Source organism: Numida meleagris, chromosome 4 (genome assembly GCF_002078875.1).
Source record: "Numida meleagris isolate 19003 breed g44 Domestic line chromosome 4, NumMel1.0, whole genome shotgun sequence".
Taxonomy (NCBI): domain Eukaryota; kingdom Metazoa; phylum Chordata; class Aves; order Galliformes; family Numididae; genus Numida; species Numida meleagris.
In genome coordinates, this window is record NC_034412.1 from 87,644,694 (window position 1) to 87,664,116 (window position 19,423).

Here is a 19,423-nt window from a genome sequence, read left to right on the forward strand (position 1 = left end):
TTACCTTCACTCTCCGCCGTCCCCGCCTCGGGAAGTGACGGCAGCAGACTGCGACGCTCCGCCTCCTCCCCGCCGGCCATGGGGCTGTTGGCCACGGCAGCGGTGCGGGGTGGCGGCGCGGTGCTGCCCCGCGGCTTCTGGGCGGCGGTGCGCGTGTGGCTGGAGAAGCCGCAGGTGGCCAACAGGCGGCTGTGCGGCGCCGCCATCGAGGCGGAGGGCGCGGTGCTGCTCGGGGAGGGCGGAGATACGTCTCCCCACATCGGGAGCGGCGAGGACCCAGCGGGGGCCGCGGAGTTGGGCCGGCTCTGGAGGGAGGTGCGCGGGGACCTGCTGCCCTTCCTCACGGCTGAGCCGGACCGGGAGGTCCGTGCTGTGCTGAGGGCTCTGCTGCCCCGGGCGCGGCCCGCAGGACCTCCCGCCCCGCCTGTGAAGGAGCTGGTGGTGCAAGGTGACTTGTTCGAGTGCTTCCGTTCAGTGGTGGGGCTGCGCTGTGGGAAATCCTGCTAATGGAAAGGAGGTGTTGAGGTTGTCGCCTCTTTAATTTGCATTTTCATGAATACGTGTTGATGTGGTTTAAATTCTAATGTCTGAACAAGATTCGGAATTCCAGGAGGGCCATGAAGAGGATCAGAGGTCTGGAGCACCTCTGCTATGAAGGCAGGCTGAGGGAGCTGGGCTTGTCCAGAGGGCTTTGGGGAGACCTCAGTGTGGCCTTCTGATACTTGAAAGGAGCTTATGTACTGGAGGAAAACTGGCTTTTTACGTGATCTGATAGTGATAGGACAAGGGAGAATGGCTCTGAACTAAAAGAGAGGAAATTAAGGTTAGACATTAGGCAGAAGTTCTTTACTCAGAAGGTGGTGAGGCCCTGGCACAGGCTGCCCAGAGAGCTGTGTGTGGTGCCACTGCTCATGATAAGGGGATTGGAACTGGGTGTTGAGATCTCCTCCAACCCCAGCTGTTTTATGGTTCTCTGGTCAGTGGGAAACAGTTGACAGCAGTGGGCCCAGGTGAACGTTATGTGGTTCAACAAATCCACGTACAAGATCTTGTACCTAGGTTGAGGCAGCTGCCATTACCAGCGCAGTCTGGGGGATGAAAGGATTGAATGCAGCTCTGCTGAAAGAGACCTGGGGGTACTGGTGGATGGCAAGCTGGACATGAGCCAGTAATGTGCCCTTGCAGGCCAGAAAGCCAACCATGTCCTGTGCTGCACCAAAAGAAGTGTGGCCAGCAGGGCGAGGGAGGTGATCCTGTCCCTCTGCTCTGTGCTGGTGACGCCTCATCTGGAGTACTGTGTCCAGATGGGGAGTCCTCAGTACAGGAGAGGTGTAGACTTGTTGGAGCATGTCCAGAGAAGGGCCACAAAAATGATCCACAGAATGGAACACCTCCCCTGTGAGGACAGACTGAGAGAGCTGGGGCTGTTCCTCTGGGAGGAGGCTGTGAGGTGATGTAATAGCAGCCTTTCAGTATCTAAAGGGGAGCTACAGGAAAGAAGGGGACAGACTCTTTAGCAGGGTCTGTTGTGATAGAACAAGGGGAAATGGTTTCAAGTTCAGGGAGGGTAGATTTAGGTCAGATATAAGGAAAAATCTTTTCAAGTGAGGGTGCTGAGGTGCTGGAACAGGTATCCCAGTGTTGTAGTTGATACTCTGTCCCTGAAGACTTCCAAGGCGAGGCTTGATAAGGCCCTGGGCAACCTGATCTAGCTGTGCATGTCCCTGTTCATTGCAGGAAAGTTAGACTAGATGGCCTTCAGAGGTCCCTTCCAACTCTAGGGATTATATGATTTTATGATTCTATGACTTTGGATGATCTTACTATTTAGGGTTCTTTCTCAGTGCTAGTGAAGCCTTTGTGAAATGTGTATGTTGCTGTTTTTTTTTTTTTCTTCTGTTGTTGAGCAGTGATGTTCTTGAGCTACTCCTTGTAATTTTCTCTGTAAGGAAAAGGTCTAGGAGAAGATTTAAGAGATACTATGACATGGAGAGAGTATTGGTTGAGGATGGGCCGAGATGGCAGGCCTTAATGTTTGCTGTATTGCTAATCATTCTGTCCTGTCTCGCTCAAACTTTTGGAGTCCATTGGTATTTTGGTTACTTCACCAGTGTAATATTCTTAGTTTGGAGGTTTGGAGTCTTTAGAATATTTGTTTTGATGATAGCAGAAAGATAGTTTTCAAAATAGGAAACCTTATTTAAAAAAAAAATCTCCTTGGATAAACAGCAGCTGAAAACATTTTTGCAACTAGTGTGTACGGCAATAATGGATACATTTCGTGTGCTGTGTGGAACAGCATAAATTCTGTTAGAGTCAATCTCTAGGAATGATATAGGGAATAAATTAAGATGTTAAAGATAGTAGCATGTGAGTACTAGGTTGTGTCATGCCATTTGTGTTTTGCTGCCGTCTCCTTTGTTTTTACTGGTCATTTCAAAAGATGCTCTCTGTTCTTCCTTGTGTAGGAGTTAATTGTGATACATGCATAGGTCATGTTAGAAAATGAAATGTGACGAAAGTTGCAGACCATCTTCTTGAAATATGGTGGAGACACTGAGGGGCATGGCCATCTGTTAGTCTGCTTATCTCAGCTCTTCCTAAATGTGTAGGTCTTCAAACTCTGTCCTTGGGCATAACCATTTTATTCCACAGGTGACAAGTACCATTAAGATCAGTGAGGTGAACATAATTTAATACATAAGATAATGCATGCAGCCTTACCTAAAAACAGAATTCTCAAGCAACACCAAGCAAAATTGTTACTGATAGTATAACTTATTACTTCATGACATTGCACTGATAGTTTGCCTAATGTTAGAGTGATCCATAAGTCTCCATTAACTTGGAATATATATCCCAGAACTCCAGATTTACTGTGTGGTGGGAGAAAGCAGCAGTTTTGTGCTAGAATAGCTCAATATCTGTAGCTTTTACTTTATTCTGATGTTTAAGTTTAGAGATTGTGAATAGTCTTGCTTATCAACCTTCTATATTTTGGAAAACCCCATGCATCATGATGCTGAGTAGATCTGTTTTGCAGTGTGCCTGACATCTGAAATCACTGTTTGAATTCTCAAAATTCAGTGTTGTTGGTCTTCCTGCATTGTTCTCACTTGTTTGCAGTTAATGTAGTAAGGAAACGAGTTTATTTTTGGTGCTGACTGATATAGTGATATGTTATTCCATAGTACAAACTATTTACATATCTTTTCAGATGTTTGCAATGGAACTGTGACCTTTCTGCCTCTGGAGGAGAACAGTGAAGGAAAATACCAAATTAAAAAGTGCAATATTTATCAAATTCAACTTACACACATAAAAGATGAGGAATGGTAAGTGCTGCAAGTGAGAGAGAAAGTAAGTCCTGAATTATTGCAAGGATCATGTAATGTTTTAAAATTGATATTTAGGTGATTTAGTTTTCATAATTTGTGTGATTAACAAGTAACTAATGGTGTGATCTTAGTGCATGGTGTTCTGTTAAAATGAAACACATACCACATTTGCTCTGGAACAGGTTACCTAATGCAGTGGTTGATGCCCTGTCCCTTGAGACTTTCAAGGCAAGGCTGGATAAGGCCCTGGGCACCCTGATCTAGCTGTGGTGTCCCTGTTCATTGCAGGGGAGTTGAACTAGATGGCCCCTTCCAACTCTAGAATTTTATAGAATCATAGAATCCTTTGAGTCAACGTGAAACAAATATTTCTCAACTTTAAGTCTATATATTGACTGTGTGTGCTGTGTTTTCTCGTTGGGAGGAGCTGACTACATCTGTGATGAATGTCAGGTTCTGTAGGTCTAGTAAGGTTGAAAGACAGATAGGAATTCCTGTTTGGAACCTGCTGAGCTTCAGACATTGAAATTTGCAAACCATTACAGCTTGGTCCTGAGTGATGAGGGTATGATTGCTCCTGCTGACAACTTGCATAACTTAGGAAATCTAAGTAAATTTAGAGATCAGGAAATAATGAAATGCATCAGCTGATATATTTACCTCCTAGTTTTTTTTTTTAATGTTTTTGTGAATTACCCACCATTACTTGTTAGTGTTCGGATTATCGTGGTAAATCAGGTTGTGCATCATATGCAAGTCCTTAGTCATCGTAGTAAATTTAGCGTAGCTTCTCATACAGTGCTTAAATTAGCACATAATGAGCTGTCAAACAGAACCCAGGGAATATTGTTCCATTATTCAGTAACTTCACCATTTTATTTTATTTTTGTTTATTTATTATGTTTTTCTTTATTCCTCAGTCTACTCTTATACGTTTATGTGATCTTCTGACTTTTTTTTCCACTTGAGGTAGTGAGATGTATAAGTACACTCTACTTCACTGAAGTTTTTATTTTATTTTTTAAGGTCTGTGTCTATTATAGCTCCATCTTCAGAAGATTGGTTTTCAGATGGAATAACATACCCCAAACTGCCATGGCTTGGAAATGTGCTTTTGTCCAAACTGGCTAAGTGGTCTGTGGAGCAAAAGTGCAGTGAGTTTAGAAGTACGCTGTCACTCGTGTCTGTTGCAAAATACAGCAAGGTTTATCAAGACCTTAAAGAAAAATACAAGGAGATGGTAAAGGTAAGTTAGGTGACAAATGCAGTGGTGTCATTCTTTCCTGTCATTACTTCTCATTGTTGGTTTTTTGTGTCGTGAAACTATTTCTTTCACTAAATTCTGTTTTTTTATATAAGCAATTTAGTTGAATTGTATGCACTATAGTTTGTTGCGTTGTTTTTTCAACTTCTACTATGTACATGAAGAAAAAAACCTTATATTGTATTTGGAAGAACTAAACTGGAAAATCAAAATTTTGAGCCAAATTTTCACTAAATATCCAGTGGAGCTGGGCATTTGCCATAATGCTTACCTTCACATAAGTAGTCAGCAGTAGATTGGTGGATGGAAATACTAGGTCATTTTCACAATAAAGCCTAAGTATAGTATGTCCTTCAAAGCCTCAAGGGGTCAAGAAGAAGCAGTGGTTAGTAAGCAGGCTAAACATTTACTACTGTGTTTAAAGTAGGTGCATTGATATGTGTGTGTGAGTCAGAGGATCAGTGTTTTAGTTTTTTATCCTGGAAACACCTAAAAATGATGATGACAATCTTAAATGCTGTATGGCATAATTTGGTAGAGACCAAACTCTAGCTACAACTGGAGAAATTGGTAAATGCTCTTCTAAAACATTGCTTCATATTTCGATTCTTCATATTCTGTTGTGCCAGTGTAATTCTATGCCTCATATGTTGTGAAAATAAATTTATGAATACTAATATTATTGATGCATTTAATAGGAATAATATTAGTATTTTTGCTGTAAGAATTAGAATAAGAAAAAGGATGCATACTCTGATGAACAGAAACAGATACAGCCACTTACTTCAGAGCCATAAAAGTCTTCAAAACTTTATTGATTGAATGATAGCAGACTTTTTAACACCATTATTTTGTGTGGCTCACAAAATCTTGCAGTTTTTTCTTGTTTTCTATGTATATTAATCAGGTTATGTTAGTATTTATCAGGTTAAAATGCAAAATTTTGTCAAGTGCAGAGTACTGTTAAAGAAGGTGAATATCTAGATCTGTTTAACTGAGCACTCTTTGAAGTATTTAAAATAATTTTATTTTTCCTCTGAAGGTGTGGCCTGAAGTGACGGATCCTGAGAAGTTTGTTTACGAAGATGTTGCCATTGCCACTTATTTGCTGGTAAGGAGCTGCTTTGCTTAATAATCACAGAATCATGGAATGGTTTGGGTTGGAAATGAGCTTGAAGACCATTTGGTCCCAACCTCCTTTCCCTGGGCAGGAGCACCTCCCACGGTCATTCAAAGCCCCATCCAACCTGACCTTGAACATTCCAAGGACGGGGCATCCACAGATTCTCTGCAGCAACCTGTTCCAGTGCCTCACCACTCTCATTGTAAAGAATTTTTTCCTAACATCTAATCTAAATCTACCCTATTTCAGATTAAAGCTGTTATCTCTTGTCCTGTCTTTATACCTCCTGATAAAGAGTCCCTCTCCATCTTTACTGTAAATCCCTTTAAGTACTGTAGGGCTCTGTGTAAAGTCTCCTTGGAGCCTTCTCAAGAGTAAAGAACCACAGCTCTCCCAGCCTGTTTCATCTAATATTTTACAAGCTTCCCTTTTCTAATAGAAGAAGCTTTCTAAAGAAAATCGGTATTTTCATTTTATAATTCTGGCAGCTTTTCGATTGAACTGAAGTTATTACAGGTATACAAAGAAAAAGGAGGAGTTATGATAAAAAGGTGTGAGTGTGAGCTTGTAGTTGGTTTTTTGGTTTGTTTTTGGTATTTTTGCTTTTGTTCTGATTTAAGCATACAGTCTGGAGTGCAAGAGTTCAATGACTGTTACAATTAAAAATGTAAACACAACTTGATGATCTTATGGCTTATCTGCAACTTCTTTCCCCCTAGCTAAACTGACAAATTAACAAGCAGTAACATACCAAATATTAATTTTCATGGTTAAATATTCTCAACAATTTCTGTTATTTAGAGGAAAACTAAGGGTGAAGTGTTAAGAAGCAACAGAGTACACATTCATCACTGAAGGGAAAAAGTTTTTTGACAGATGCAGCAGGAGTCTACTCCAGGCCTTGCAGACAAACATCCAAACATCATTACAAAGAATGTTTTGGTTTTTATTTTCAGCACTATCATCTGTTCTTTGTTTTATTCAGAGGATACAAATTCTTCCATAGTGTTACTTGCAGTTACACTGTTGGAAGTTTACTTGCTACTCCCCCATTCTTCCTGTTGTTAATCTCTTGTGCTGTTTGTTTTATCAGCTTATTTTACCTCTGTGCTCTCTGATTAGTTTCTACTTCTAGACACTCAGAAGTGAGTGGAGGTTGCTTAGCACTTACAAAACGTTTGATACTCTGAAACATGATCTCACTTCCTCCATAAGCAGTTCTAATGTTTGTTTTCTTTGTTTTCCTCCTGAAGTTGCTTTCTCTGTAAGTACAGCGACTGCTTTCTTTCACATCTCCTTTGTCTCCCAGCATTCTCTGAACATGAGAGTGTAAGTCAAAAATGCTTTCTCTTCTTGTTTTAGATTCTCTGGGAAGAAGAGAGAAAGGAAAAAGGATTGTCCAAGAAACAGTCGTTTGTAGATCTTGGATGTGGAAATGGTCTACTGGTTCATATTCTAAGCAATGAAGGGGTAAATAGAATGCATTTTATAATAATGAAAAATTATAATTCAGTATTCTTTTTTGCTTTTCTTTTATCTGGCATGCAACTAGCCGAAATTCAGTTATTTCTTGTCATTAGAACAGGCTTTGTTACTCTCTAGTTACCAAGAAAAAGTCTTAGCAAAGCTTTAGAAACTTTTGATTATTTAGCTGTTTTTATTAGTGCAATAGGTTGTCCTGAAAGCTATTCATTTTTCTGAAGCAAGAAAAAGGAGGAGAAGGAGGGGAAAAGGGAAAGTAATGATATAATTTTACCATGTTGTAGACCTATCAAAAAGAAATGGGTAATTTTAAAGTAGAGATTGTCTCTTGTAGTATCTTCTAGAGGAGATGCTTTTTATGAAGTTAATTTTATCAAAACTGAAGTCTACTCAACAAAGCTTGGAAGTGTTTTTGTACTTAAAAAGCAGCTCTGGGATTTCTTATTTTGAAAAGGCCTAACAATGAGCTTTGTTTTTGGGAGTGTTGCTTTTTTGGCAACAGCAAAATTCAGATTCTTGAGGAGGCATGTGTTTTGAAACAAAAGTAGCAGAAAAAAGCTCTGAGATTCAACAAAATTCTGTGACGTTGGATCTGTCAGTCTCAGAAAATTTCATTTTGAACTTCTGGGAAAAGCTAGTAAAAAATGCAGAGGAAGTGCTCATTAAACAAGCTTTATGTTCTTGTGTGACCAGAAAAATTTGGTGTAATACTGGGTACTATGTTTCCCTGTAGATGTTTCTGTTTTGTACCTCAGTGACAAATACGTTGTTGTCTGTCAAAAATCAAGTCTGAAAGTTTCATGAGACTCCATAAGTATTTAATTTGGGGTAAATATTACTTCTGCACTGGATTCTGAACTTCAAATACAGTTACTTAATGCGTTTTGTATTTCTATCTTAATTTCCAGTTGTTCCTTTTCCTATCAGCTTGTACAAGGAAAAGTATATTTGGACTCCAACAATTCAGTTCAATAGATGGAAGGTTGTTCTTCCAGCAAGGACTGTGTAGACTAGCAACTTCTGCCTGAAATGAAGCTGTATTTCGTTGTGTGACTGACGAAGTCAGTGTTAATATATTGACTTAGTCATCTTGTTTGAGAACTTCTACTAAAAGTGGAACTTAAAAATGATACTTTGTTGTTCAAATATTTCAGCACTTAGGTCGAGGAATTGACGTGAGGAGAAGAAAAATATGGGACATGTATGGACCAGAAACACATTTAGAGGTATTATGCAAATGTATGTAACTTTATTTGTTTGTTCATTGCTTCAGACTGCGTTGATGAAAATATAATTAAACACATTGGGCTACAGACAATTGTCTAAAGCAGTATATGGGTTTGGTATGGTGTCACTCATATGTCCTAGAGGAAGCTATAGAGGGGATTAAAGACGAATGCTGTATCGTGTTCTTGCATGTTTGCAGTTTGCTTATTTTTTCATCTTAGAAGAGTGTACTATTACTTGTACAAACACTGAGACAATCCTTGATTTTACTGGAAGTACAATACTGAACAGCTTTGTTTGCAGTGCTGTACCTCGTAAAATATGTTAGTGTCCAAAGCTGTGAGTAGTTTATTCATGAATTAAGAACAGTGTCACTCTGAATGTGACTCTGATCTTGTACTGCTCTGTACTGTTTTGGGACAAATCTGCTGAACCTCATAATAGGCTCAGCAGAAGAGGAGAGATATGGACCTGTTAGAGCATGTGTAGAGGAAGGCCACAAAAATGATCTGAGGGTTGGAACACCTTCCCTGGAGGGACAGGCTGAGAGAGCTGGGGCTGTTCAGCCTGGAGAATAGAAGGCTCTGGGAAGTCCTGAGAGTGGCTTTTCAATATCTAAAGGAGGGCTATAAGAAGGAAGGGGACAGGCTCTTTAGCAGGGTCTTTTACAGCAGGACAAGGGGAAATGGTTTCAAACTGAAAGAGGGGAGATTTAGATTGGATGTAAGGAGAAATTTTTTTTACAGTGGTGGTGAGGCACTGGAACATGTTGTCCAGAGAGGTGGTTGATGCCCTGTCCTTGGAGACATCCAAGGTCAAGCTGGAGGGGGCTCTGAGCACCTGGTGGAGCTGTAGGTGTCCCTGTTCATTGCAGGGGAGTTGGACTAGATGGCCTTTAAGGGTTCCTTCCAACTCAAACGATTCTATGACTCTCTCCTTTACTGGCCTTATGGTAACTCACTGCAGTAAGAGTCTTCAAAAAACTGGAAAGTAAAATCTGTTTGAAAGAGGGATTATATTTAAAGTTCCTCATCCTTGTTTTTACAAGGACAAGAACAATTTGAGTATAAAATCATTTGCTTCAGCTCTATGTGTTCTTGGTTTGGTGCTTGTTAGCGTGTGGTGAACAGTTGCCATTTGGAAGTGAGATGTTCCTAGTTTCTTGTTCTCTAAATTTCCAGAGTTTCTCATCCCATTCTCTTAAAGATTGTGAGCTTCCTATATAAAAATACATTTTTCTTGCTATAGCTATTCTCTAGTAGGCTTGTTTAAAATTTAACTCAACAAATCTTCAAATTCTGACAACTTACTTCAGATGAACAAAAGAGCAGCAGCTTTCATGGTTTGGAGGTGGAACTGTTGCATTCATTTTTTTGGAGTCTTCTCTTTGCCACTCTGCCAATTTAGGTATAGGTTTCCAAAACTGTCAGATTCCTTTCTTACAGTCTGCAATTAGATCTTACAGACAGCTTCAAAAAGCAATCCAAAACATGAAGCTGTAGTGCTCCTTCATTCCCCTTAGGCTATATTAAGTCACTTTTGATGGTACTAAACAGTGTCTTTTCTTTTATGTTACATATACCTTTTCTGCCCCTTTTTCTGTATTGTGGAAATCTTTGGATTTTGTACATTCATTTCATATTAGGATGTTTACTGTTACTGTTTACAATTTCTCAGATTTCCTGGCACACATGAGACACTCAAGCAACAGTTATCACTCTGCAGCATGGAGAGAACGGTTTTTATTTGTCTTGTTTAAGGGAATAAAACAGAATTTTCACAGAACACTTGAAAAATCATGACAGAAACAATAAAAATATCCTGAAAGTGAATGGAAGGAAACTACTAGTATGTGTGGGAGGGAGTGGCCTAATAAGCAGGCAGGATGATTTTGCATTGCTCCTGTAGCCACAGGATCCACAGAAGAAGGCACCTGTTTGCTGCCTTTTACCATCCAATTGATTTTGTTTTGATTTTAATTTAAAACACAAATATTGCAGAATGGATATTGCCATCTGTGACAATCAGTGCCGATATTAATATAAAGGAACGTAACAAGTGGCACTCTGGATCGCTAAACTGCTGTCATAGTGAATGCAAATTTAATTATGGGTCACTGTCAAAATGCAGAGTACAGCATTGATGCTATGTCTACGTTGAATAATCAAAACTGAAATGTAGTGTTGGACTGACTTGTTTAACAAAGCATGAGAAAACACTTGACAAACACTTGTTTTAACATGTACCAATTTGCCAGAAAGAAATTTGTTAGGTGTATTATCTGGACATCTATATGCATAACTAAAAATTGATAGAGCGTTGGTGCTTAAAGTACACAACGATGCACCATGTTGATACTTAAAATGGCCAAAGCAGTGCTTTTTGATGAGGGGAATAAGAATGGAATAGAAATTGGCTGATATTGCTGCAATTCCCCATTAACTTTTTTGAATTCCCGTGAGTGACTAAGATGAATGCTAAAGGTACTTTGGAGCTTCTAAAATTTGAATTGTGGAACTTGTCCTGTGTTTAGTCTGTTTTGTTGTTGTGGTTTCTTTAAATTTGTTTTTAAATTGTAAAGAATATCATAATAGGGTATTTTTAAGACTAACAGCTATTCTTTCAGTCAGTAATGTGGTGGCAAGAGGTGATGTCTCCTTAGTTCTATGTGCTGAATGCTACTGTTAAGGTCACCAGTGAAACTTTCTTTCCTAAACTATTGATTCCTATATTTGCTCCTGATATCATGTGTATCATAAGGTAGTTCAGACAGAACTTGAACAAGGATGCAATGGCAACATACACAAGAAGTGTTAGGCTGGATTACTTTTATTATACATGAAGAGTGGTATCCTGTATACTGAGATTTAATTTAGGAGATGCCTATGGAAGAGGAGAAGATAGCAGGGAAGCTATGTTCTGATTAATTACAGACCCAGGTCGGTAAGACATAGCAAATGAAGTAGGACTCTGAAAATACATATGGGTCCAGAAATAAATGTGACAAGTGTATAGCAAGAAATCATAAGTGATGTATGATATTTGTTTACATATATTTAAGATGCCAAATTTCTTCATCTGTCTTATTATTACACTCTCTGCCTGACCAATATTTTGTGGGTCACTGTTGCTAAATTCATATTTTGTAACTATAGAAAATTACTGCCTGGCAGAAGTATAAATTGAAGAAAATACTGTTTCCTTCCGTGGTTCTCATTCCCCTTGTATTTTTCTGCTTTCGGGATTTTACTTCGTTGCTCAGTGCTTTATTAACAAATAAAATTAAAGAAACTTGTAGTGAAAACTACTTTTTTTTTTTTTTTTTTAAGGAGTCTTCTATTGTGCCAGGTGACAATCAACTCTTTCCAGATAGTGACTGGCTGATAGGAAACCATTCAGATGAATTAACACCATGGATACCTGTAATTGCAGCCAGGTATTTGGTGGTAATGGGGAAGCAGGAGGGATGGAATTTAATAGAAATGTAAAGCAAGACTGCTGCTTTTGCAACCACACCAGCTGTTCATGCAAGATTTGATTCTTACGATGCCAATTGATTATTTTTTACAAAATGTTTCTCTTTTCCTTTGGAGAAACATAAAAGTTGTATTTATTTTGTCATAGAATTCAGCGTAGCATTCTGCTTTTGAAGTTCAAACTGAGTTTTGTATTTATTTCTTAGATGTGAAGGTCATTTAAAAATAAATTGCTGTTGATCCTGCATTTCCTTGAATTGTTCTGCTCATCACAACCAGCTGCAATAATTTGATGCCTACAGATTTATTCCTGCAAAGCTGGCACAGTAACTTACTATAGCAAATAATTTAGCAATAAATGTCCTGAAGTACCATCAAGTAAATAGAATTTCTTGAAGCTCTATCACTTCATAAAACTTTTCATCAATGCTTGTACCTGATGGGTTATTTCTTACATTTGTGTGTTCTTGGAAATAACTTTCCATTTAGCAGTTCGTTATCCTTCTTGTAGGTCTTCCTATTCATGTAGGTACTTTGTGCTGCCATGTTGCTTCTTCGATTTCCATGGAAAATACAGCCGAAGGCAAAGCAAGAAGACTCAGTACAGAGAATATCTTGATTTTGTTGCTGAAGTGGGATGTGTATGTGGTTTTCATGTGGAAGAAGACTGCCTTAGGATTCCATCAACAAAAAGGGTGATTTTGGACCTAAATGCATGAGAGAATGAAAGAGTTTATAGTTATTTATTATATACTTCTCTGAAGGATGGAAAACTTTTCCACTTGCTTTCTGCTTTAATTTTTCCATCTGTCAATATTGGTTACTTACGCTTAGCTTTGTAGGTTTTCTTAGCATGAATTTTGAAGTGAAATGTTTCTGGAGCAGAAAGAGGTGTTCAGCTTTAATTTTTTAAAAAATCTGACAGTCATATTATTTAAATCATTTGGTTGTGCTTGTATGGCATAATAGATTATGGCTTGGTTACTGGATTTCTTCTTAACCCTCAGATGTTAATGAGAATAGAGTTCCAAGGGATATCTCTGGCAGTTAGGTTTAGAAGCCTGTATAAGACCCATGTTAGTTGTTGGGTGAACACTCTGATGTAGGTGTGGAACTCTGTATAAATGCTACAATATAAATAGTGATTTACCTGTTTCTGCTAAGATAGGTGTGCCTTATTGGAAAAGACAGGACCTATCCACCTACAGCATGTTCTTTGATTGATGAGCAGATAACAGAGTTTATTCGTAATCGTCAGACCTGTGCTATGGTTGCGCATGACAGAGAAGATGGATTTAATGATAACAATCACTCTGATGAGTGCAAAGGAGCAAGCTCAGAACTTCCTGAAAATATGATGGAGACTGCTAGTAGAATTTGGATGCCTGGATTTCAACCCAGAGAAAAAGTAGAACGAACCAGAAATTGTGCTGCCCTCCCTCGGGATTTTGTAGATGATGTTGTTCTGAGCGTGGCAAACTTGCTGTTAAATGCAGTCCCTGCAAAATCGTGTTCTAATGCGCATGGTGGAAATATGAATACCTGGAATCAAGGAGGTGAGATAGTCTTTCTAACAGTGCTTTCCATTACCTTTTTGCTTCTGCTGATGGAGGGTGTATTTTCTGATGAATTTATGGTTGTAAATTTACTAAGTGAGATACACTGTTCATGGTATTTCCTAAAGTCTATGGGAAATGTGAGGTCACAGCCTGAACCTGTGATTGAGCACCTGGTGAAGGGGCATGGCCAGCCCTTGGAAGCACAGGTGGAAGCAATTCACCTGTGCAAGGGGAAGGATTCAGGGTCCAGCCCTCCCTAGCCTCATTTAAGGGCTGGCAGCCACAAGGGAAGCATCTTTGCTTGGAGATTGCCTCCTTTGGAGTGTTCAGCAAGCCCTGATCCTTGGAAAGAGGTAGACATTCATTCTTTATTACTGGATTGTAACCACTACCTTTCTTTGTGATCCGAAACTTTTAAAGCAACTGTATCTACTGCTTCCTATTCTTACAACGGTATTGTTGCAAAGTATTAGGTTGGGTGTTTTTGCAATGTGTTTTTGCACCCTGGAGTGCAAGTAAAGTGCGTAAGTATATTTTGGAACTACTTTTGTTTTAATTTAACTCTACGCTTACGTGCTCAAGCAGAGTCGATTAAAAAAAAAAGAGCTGTTGTGTACTGAAACATAACTTTGAATCTAGATGGAAGGATTTTACATATATTTTTGGATAATAACGTAACTTGCTATAATTCCCTAAGAAGTGCTTTGAAGTGCCATTTGCTTACCACATAATGAGGAGTTTTTAGTTGTCTTAGCCTTAGAAAGAAAAGAAGTTGCTATTTACTTTATAAGCGCTCAGGTAGTTCCATTTTCCTGCATCCATTTTATTATGTACTTGTCTCTTCTTTTTACTAGATTCAAATAAACAGTGCTTAGCGCAATGAGGATTGTATGTTACTGAAGGAAAAAAAAAAAAAGGGGGAACACAAATTCTGACTTGAGCACTGTAGAAGGAAAACTGCCATTTTACAGACTTTATACATAGAAAATATCCATTTTATACTTGTGATATTGAGAGCGCAGAGTTACTATAGTAGTTGTAGGTAATTCATAGGTTCTGTTCATGAGCATTAATTTATTCAGAAGTTAGGGTTTACTAGGATTTTAGATATATACTTCTTTATAGCTGCACCGTTATCTATTGCAGAAAGCCTTTCCTTGAAAGAAGTAGCAGAACATCTAAATAAGGAGACTTTAAAGAGGCTGAAAAGTGAATATGGAGGCCTGCAAACGCTGCTCAAGAACAATCATCAAGTATTCGAAGGTAAGGAATAAATAGGCCTTTTTTGTTTGGCTTGGCTTTTTTTTTTTCAGTCATCAATCTTGGCTCTTCTATCCAGTTAAACTTGACTGAAAAGTCTAAATTACAGTCTAAATTCTGAGGATTTTAGTATACGTTATCTTAACTGATTTTAGTAAACCAAAAAAACCCCACCTCTGTAAACTCTCTGTGAAGATGCTAGAAAGATGCCTCAGCATGGTAGTAAAACATCTCACAGGGAAGTAAATAATTTTTCTTTAGACTATCTCTATATTACTTCAATTTCTTGTGTACTACTTTCTATTTCTGTACATTTGATTTTGTCTGAGTGATCCATTTGTTGAAAATATGTTATTTGCTGACTGTCACTATGCATTTTTTCCAGTACAATTCCCATGGCTGTATATTAACAGCTGGATTTTCGTTTGTTTTTAATCTTAGTTCTAGATGGGAGAGTTCATATTCGTGACTGGAGAAAAGAGAAAGCATCAAGGAAAACTAAGCCTGAAGTAAAACGATGCCTTTCAGCTGCAGCGTTTAAAACACGTCTCTGTTGGTTTTTCATTCATCATCCTGACGGTTGTTCTTTGCCTTCTGAATCTTGCCCATATGCTCATGGGACTGAGGAGCTAAGACAGTCTCAGACTATTAAAAAGAAAAAACATATACGGTGATAAAATGCTGCCATTTATGTTGAAGCTCGTGTACGTGATTGAATTTGACTGACTTTGGGACTGCTCAGTGCATGAGGACCTGCAAAACTTGAAGTTTTTTCTCATTCCAATATATTGTATTTTTCTAGTTTAAAAGTTTGCCTGTATTTTAATTCCTGTACCATTGATATGAGAAGATTATAGTAAAATATGTATATACTTCTGGATTTTGTTTGTTTTCCTTAAAAAACATACCATTCCTTCTTTCTTTCATACTGATTCAAAATGATTACTGATTCGAAGGAAAACTTTCTGAGAAACTGTGAAGGTTAGAACTAGGAAGTGATTACAGGACAAAGAGATCTAGGGCTGAGTGAGTAATGCATCTGAGAGTGCCATAAGAACACAGGGAGTCTTAAAAACGAAGGAAATAACTGAAGACCAAGCAGAGGAGCAATGAAAGATGAAACTGGAAAAATTTTCAGAACGGTTTCAAAGCTCTTTGTTTACTCCCTTGCCTTTCAGGTAACAGATTGCAAAGAACTCTCTGAAGTGTCATGTTCCCTTCCTCTCCTTTTACATTTCTCTTCTGATCCTGGAAGAAGATAACAACTAACCTAATAATTGCAGTAGATCATGTGTCACTTTATCTAATGCGCTGCCCGGTACAGCTCCCTTGCCTTCCTCTAACAGGGGCTGTGGTTGACTGAGCCTTTCCCAAAGGCTCTGCAGTGGTAAATACAACATCTTGACTATAACACTAATCAGTGCTTTGTTACAAAGATTACAGGACATAAGCATTTTAAGAGAGAAACTTTATACTTTGAGGGATGTTTGAATGTAGTTAAGTTGTTGGAAGAAGGGAAAGGATAATAGAATAAGCCATTTAAAGTACAACTCTCAGGAGCAGGACAGCATGGTAAGGTGATGCATAGTTACTGTTGTAACAATTTCTGAAAAATGGTTAGCTTATGAAGGGCATGAGTTAAGAAAAGACATGGAGTTGTATATATAAACTTGCACGTAATTGGGTGATGTTGTTGCCTTAGCTTTTGTTTGGCTATGTGCAGAGTAAGAAGAGCTCCCCGGGATGCTTATTTACTGGTATGTGTGGTGACTCCTCCACGTGAAGATTGTTTCTACCTGTAAAAACCAAAAACAGGCTTAAAATTATTTTCCAGTTATTGCTATCTTCCCTGATGATTCGTGGTACAATGCATTTGACTAGAAATGTGATTTCCTGAATTAGAATTCACTCATCTGTGCAGGCCTTAAGTCAGATAGATTTGCATTAAGTTGGGGTTCAGAAGCCCATCTTGTTGTCCCAATTAAAGGATAATGAAATATATGCCTGACTTATTGAAGCTACAAATCTACATGCAGTAAGACTATTAGTTTTAAAATTACCTTTTGTTTTCTTTGTGCAATGCTATGATAACTAGCATATTAATATATTAGTGTAGCACGCTACTTCCTTTGAATAGAGTTTGTTTCCTAAATTCACCAACATACAGATCTGTCTCAAATTCATGACTTCTCAGTTTGACATCACTGCAGGTGGCAAGCCTTCCAACAAATCTGTAATTATAGAAACTTCTCTGTTTGGAAGATTGGTAAGAGAACATCCTTCTTCCTTATATAAGTTTAAATATGCATCTGAAGGTAAGTGATAAAAGCGTTTAAAAAAAAGCTCTACTTTATATGAATACTGTATCTTGTTGCTTTGTCTATGATCCACAGTCTTAGAAGGTCATTAATATAATATTCAGCTTTGGCAATAGATGAAGGCCAGTAGTGGATAAAAACTCTTAATAAAAACCTGTTTATGCAAGGGAGTTGAGTGTAAAGTCTCAGTCACTGATGTGATGCTGTTATTCACTGCCTAGTTTACAACCATCGCTACCCAGTAGTGAGTTTGAAATGTGTCATTGTAGAGGGAGAACAGTTCCTGTTGTTGATAGTCACAAAACAGAGACAGAAGAGTTCGACAACAGATTACAATTACAGAAATGCTGCTAGCTGGAAATCTTGTAATTGCATCTGTAGAAGAGTTACATTTTCATAAAACCTGTAGATTAATATTCAACATTAAAAAAAAAAAAAAAAAGAGTGGTTTCTCATACCTCAGTAAAGGGCTGAATTTTAGGTTTTCATCTGAAATGAAATAGAAGAAATCATTTTTCCTTATGGAATATCTATATGTATCTTTAGAAGTCTTTTCTGGCACATTTCAAGCCAGTTAATTTTTCTGTGTTTGTATTGCTTACATTGTCTGTTTATGAAATTACTGTGTGTGCTTCATGTTATAAATTAGTAGGTAGCCTTAAGCCTTTAGAGGAAGTCTTGCAGCTTGTCTGACAGCAAATACAGGCCTGTAAGTATGCTTTGTAATAAAATTACGCTGAGTTTTGAGCGTTGTTTGCTCAGATCCAGAGTTATAAGTGGTAATTAACACTTCCGTGATCTTAAGGGCATGACTTAATAAGCTGAATTCTTTATCTGGCAATATAAAATAAGCAAGAGTGAGCAATTATCAGCATAATGGCAAATACTTCAAAACCAGCAGAGATGAAGAATAAAATCTGAAACAATCCTACCAACTGACAGCTAGAACAGATACTAGGACAGGTGTTCACTAAAGTGTGTAAACATCTAGCATCAGCTGAAGTCAGACATCCACACCTGCTCAGTTAAGTTTTGTTACTGCTGGTAATTTGTATGACCAAAAGATACAATAGCCCCACTAAACCATGTCTCTCAACGCTATATCTAAATGTTTCTTGAACCCTTGCAGGGACGGTGACTCAACCACCTCCCTGGGCAGCCCATTCCAGTCCTGACCACTCTTTCAGAAAAGCAGTATTTCCTAATTTCCAGCCTAAATCTCCCCTGGCGCAACTTGAGGCCATTCCCCCTCGTCCTGTCACTAGTTACAAGAGAGAAGAGGGCGACGCCCAGCTCTGTACAACCTCCCTTCAGGTAGTTACAGAGAGCGATAAGGTCTCCCCTGAGCCTCCTCTTCTCCAGACTGAACAATCCCAGCTCCCTCAGCCGCTCCTCATAAGGCCTGTGCTCCAGACCCCTCACCAGCTTCGTCGCCCTCCTCTGAACACACTCCAGGGCCTCAATGTCTTTCTTGCAGTGAGGGGTCCAAAACTGGACACAGTACTCGAGGTGCGGCCTCGCCAGTGCTGAGTACAGAGGGACAATGTCTTCCCTACTCCTACTGGCAGGGATTCCTTCCCATCATAGGGTTCCTTCCTATAATTGCTTCACATTAATGTTTTTCAGTTAGAAACGCTTAACTGCTTTGGTTCTCAATTACCATCTTCTTACAACTGCTGCTGTCAGTCTCTTCTAATGGGGTGCTGCTAAAATTCTGCCAGACAAAATCTGCTTATCAATCACAACCCAGCTCCTCTCCTCCCTGCCCAATTTCATTATAACAGTTTTCAGCAACTCTAAATAGGTGAGTATAACCTCAAATTCCTTTGCAGCATGAGTGCTAAGGCAAAATTTTTAACAGCAAAGAAGGATGTTGATAATTCAGGGAACACTGAATCCATCTGCATTAGTTTCCTAGCGAGCCACCTTCTGCTTTGAACAAATTTGTGTAAGGACTCAGCAAATTCAACCCTACCCATATATGTGGTGGTGTGTGTGCTTAAGGGCCAAGCACTGGCTGCGTGCACCTGCTATGTTTTGAAAACACTGTCAGTCAAGCTGCCAGTCAGTGCTGTTGTTTGACAGCTAGCCAGGCACTGTGTACAAAAACAAAGCATTCTTCTCCCAGAAAGCTTGCCCTGGATTTTGAACGCCTTGGTGACTACTTGGCTATAATAGCAATAAACTCTCCTTACTGCTAATTGATACTGTGTGAGGTGTATACATAACGGTGTGAAAGCGGTGACATGATAGCATTTTGCTTCAAATTCTAGGCTTCATGTAAATATTTTTGAATGCAGTAAATAAACATGGAACTGAGAGAGGAAGGTAAAATTGTTTACCCATTTCTCAGGGACAAAATATGGAGACAACAGC

General features: G+C 38.9%; 2 protein-coding genes across 3 annotated transcripts in view; one reads left to right on the forward strand and one right to left on the reverse strand.

Annotated features, from left to right (window-relative positions):
• Positions 1-83, reverse strand: part of ACOX3 (acyl-CoA oxidase 3, pristanoyl) — a 36,793-nt gene extending 36,710 nt beyond the window's left edge. The window contains exon 1 of the mRNA XM_021395422.1: positions 5-83. The gene's annotated coding sequence lies outside the window, so the exon portion shown is untranslated. The remainder of the gene's footprint in view (positions 1-4) is intronic.
• Positions 46-15,609, forward strand: TRMT44 (tRNA methyltransferase 44 homolog (S. cerevisiae)). Of its 2 annotated transcripts, none has more exons than XM_021395424.1 (11): positions 46-448; positions 3,218-3,335; positions 4,365-4,584; positions 5,645-5,713; positions 7,088-7,195; positions 8,362-8,433; positions 11,764-11,870; positions 12,422-12,605; positions 13,079-13,466; positions 14,616-14,732; positions 15,171-15,609. In XM_021395424.1, the coding sequence occupies exons 1-11, from the start codon at positions 79-81 to the stop codon at positions 15,401-15,403; spliced, it is 1,986 nt and encodes a 661-aa protein (XP_021251099.1). In that variant the 5' UTR covers positions 46-78; the 3' UTR covers positions 15,404-15,609. The 2 variants fall into 2 exon arrangements, with proteins under 2 accessions (XP_021251099.1, XP_021251100.1); XM_021395425.1 differs by lacking the exon at positions 46-448 and adding an exon at positions 2,587-2,608.

What these genes read in the sequence shown, in the direction of transcription:
- TRMT44 (XM_021395424.1), top strand. Translation starts at nt 79, where the DNA reads ATGGGGCTGTTGGCCACGGCAGCGGTGCGGGGTGGCGGCGCGGTGCTG. An exon ending in GACCAGAAACACATTTAGAG is followed by an intron (nt 8,434 to 11,763) that starts GTATTATGCAAA and finishes TTTTTTTTTAAG; the next exon opens with GAGTCTTCTATTGTGCCAGG. An exon ending in ATACCTGTAATTGCAGCCAG is followed by an intron (nt 11,871 to 12,421) that starts GTATTTGGTGGT and finishes TCCTTCTTGTAG; the next exon opens with GTCTTCCTATTCATGTAGGT.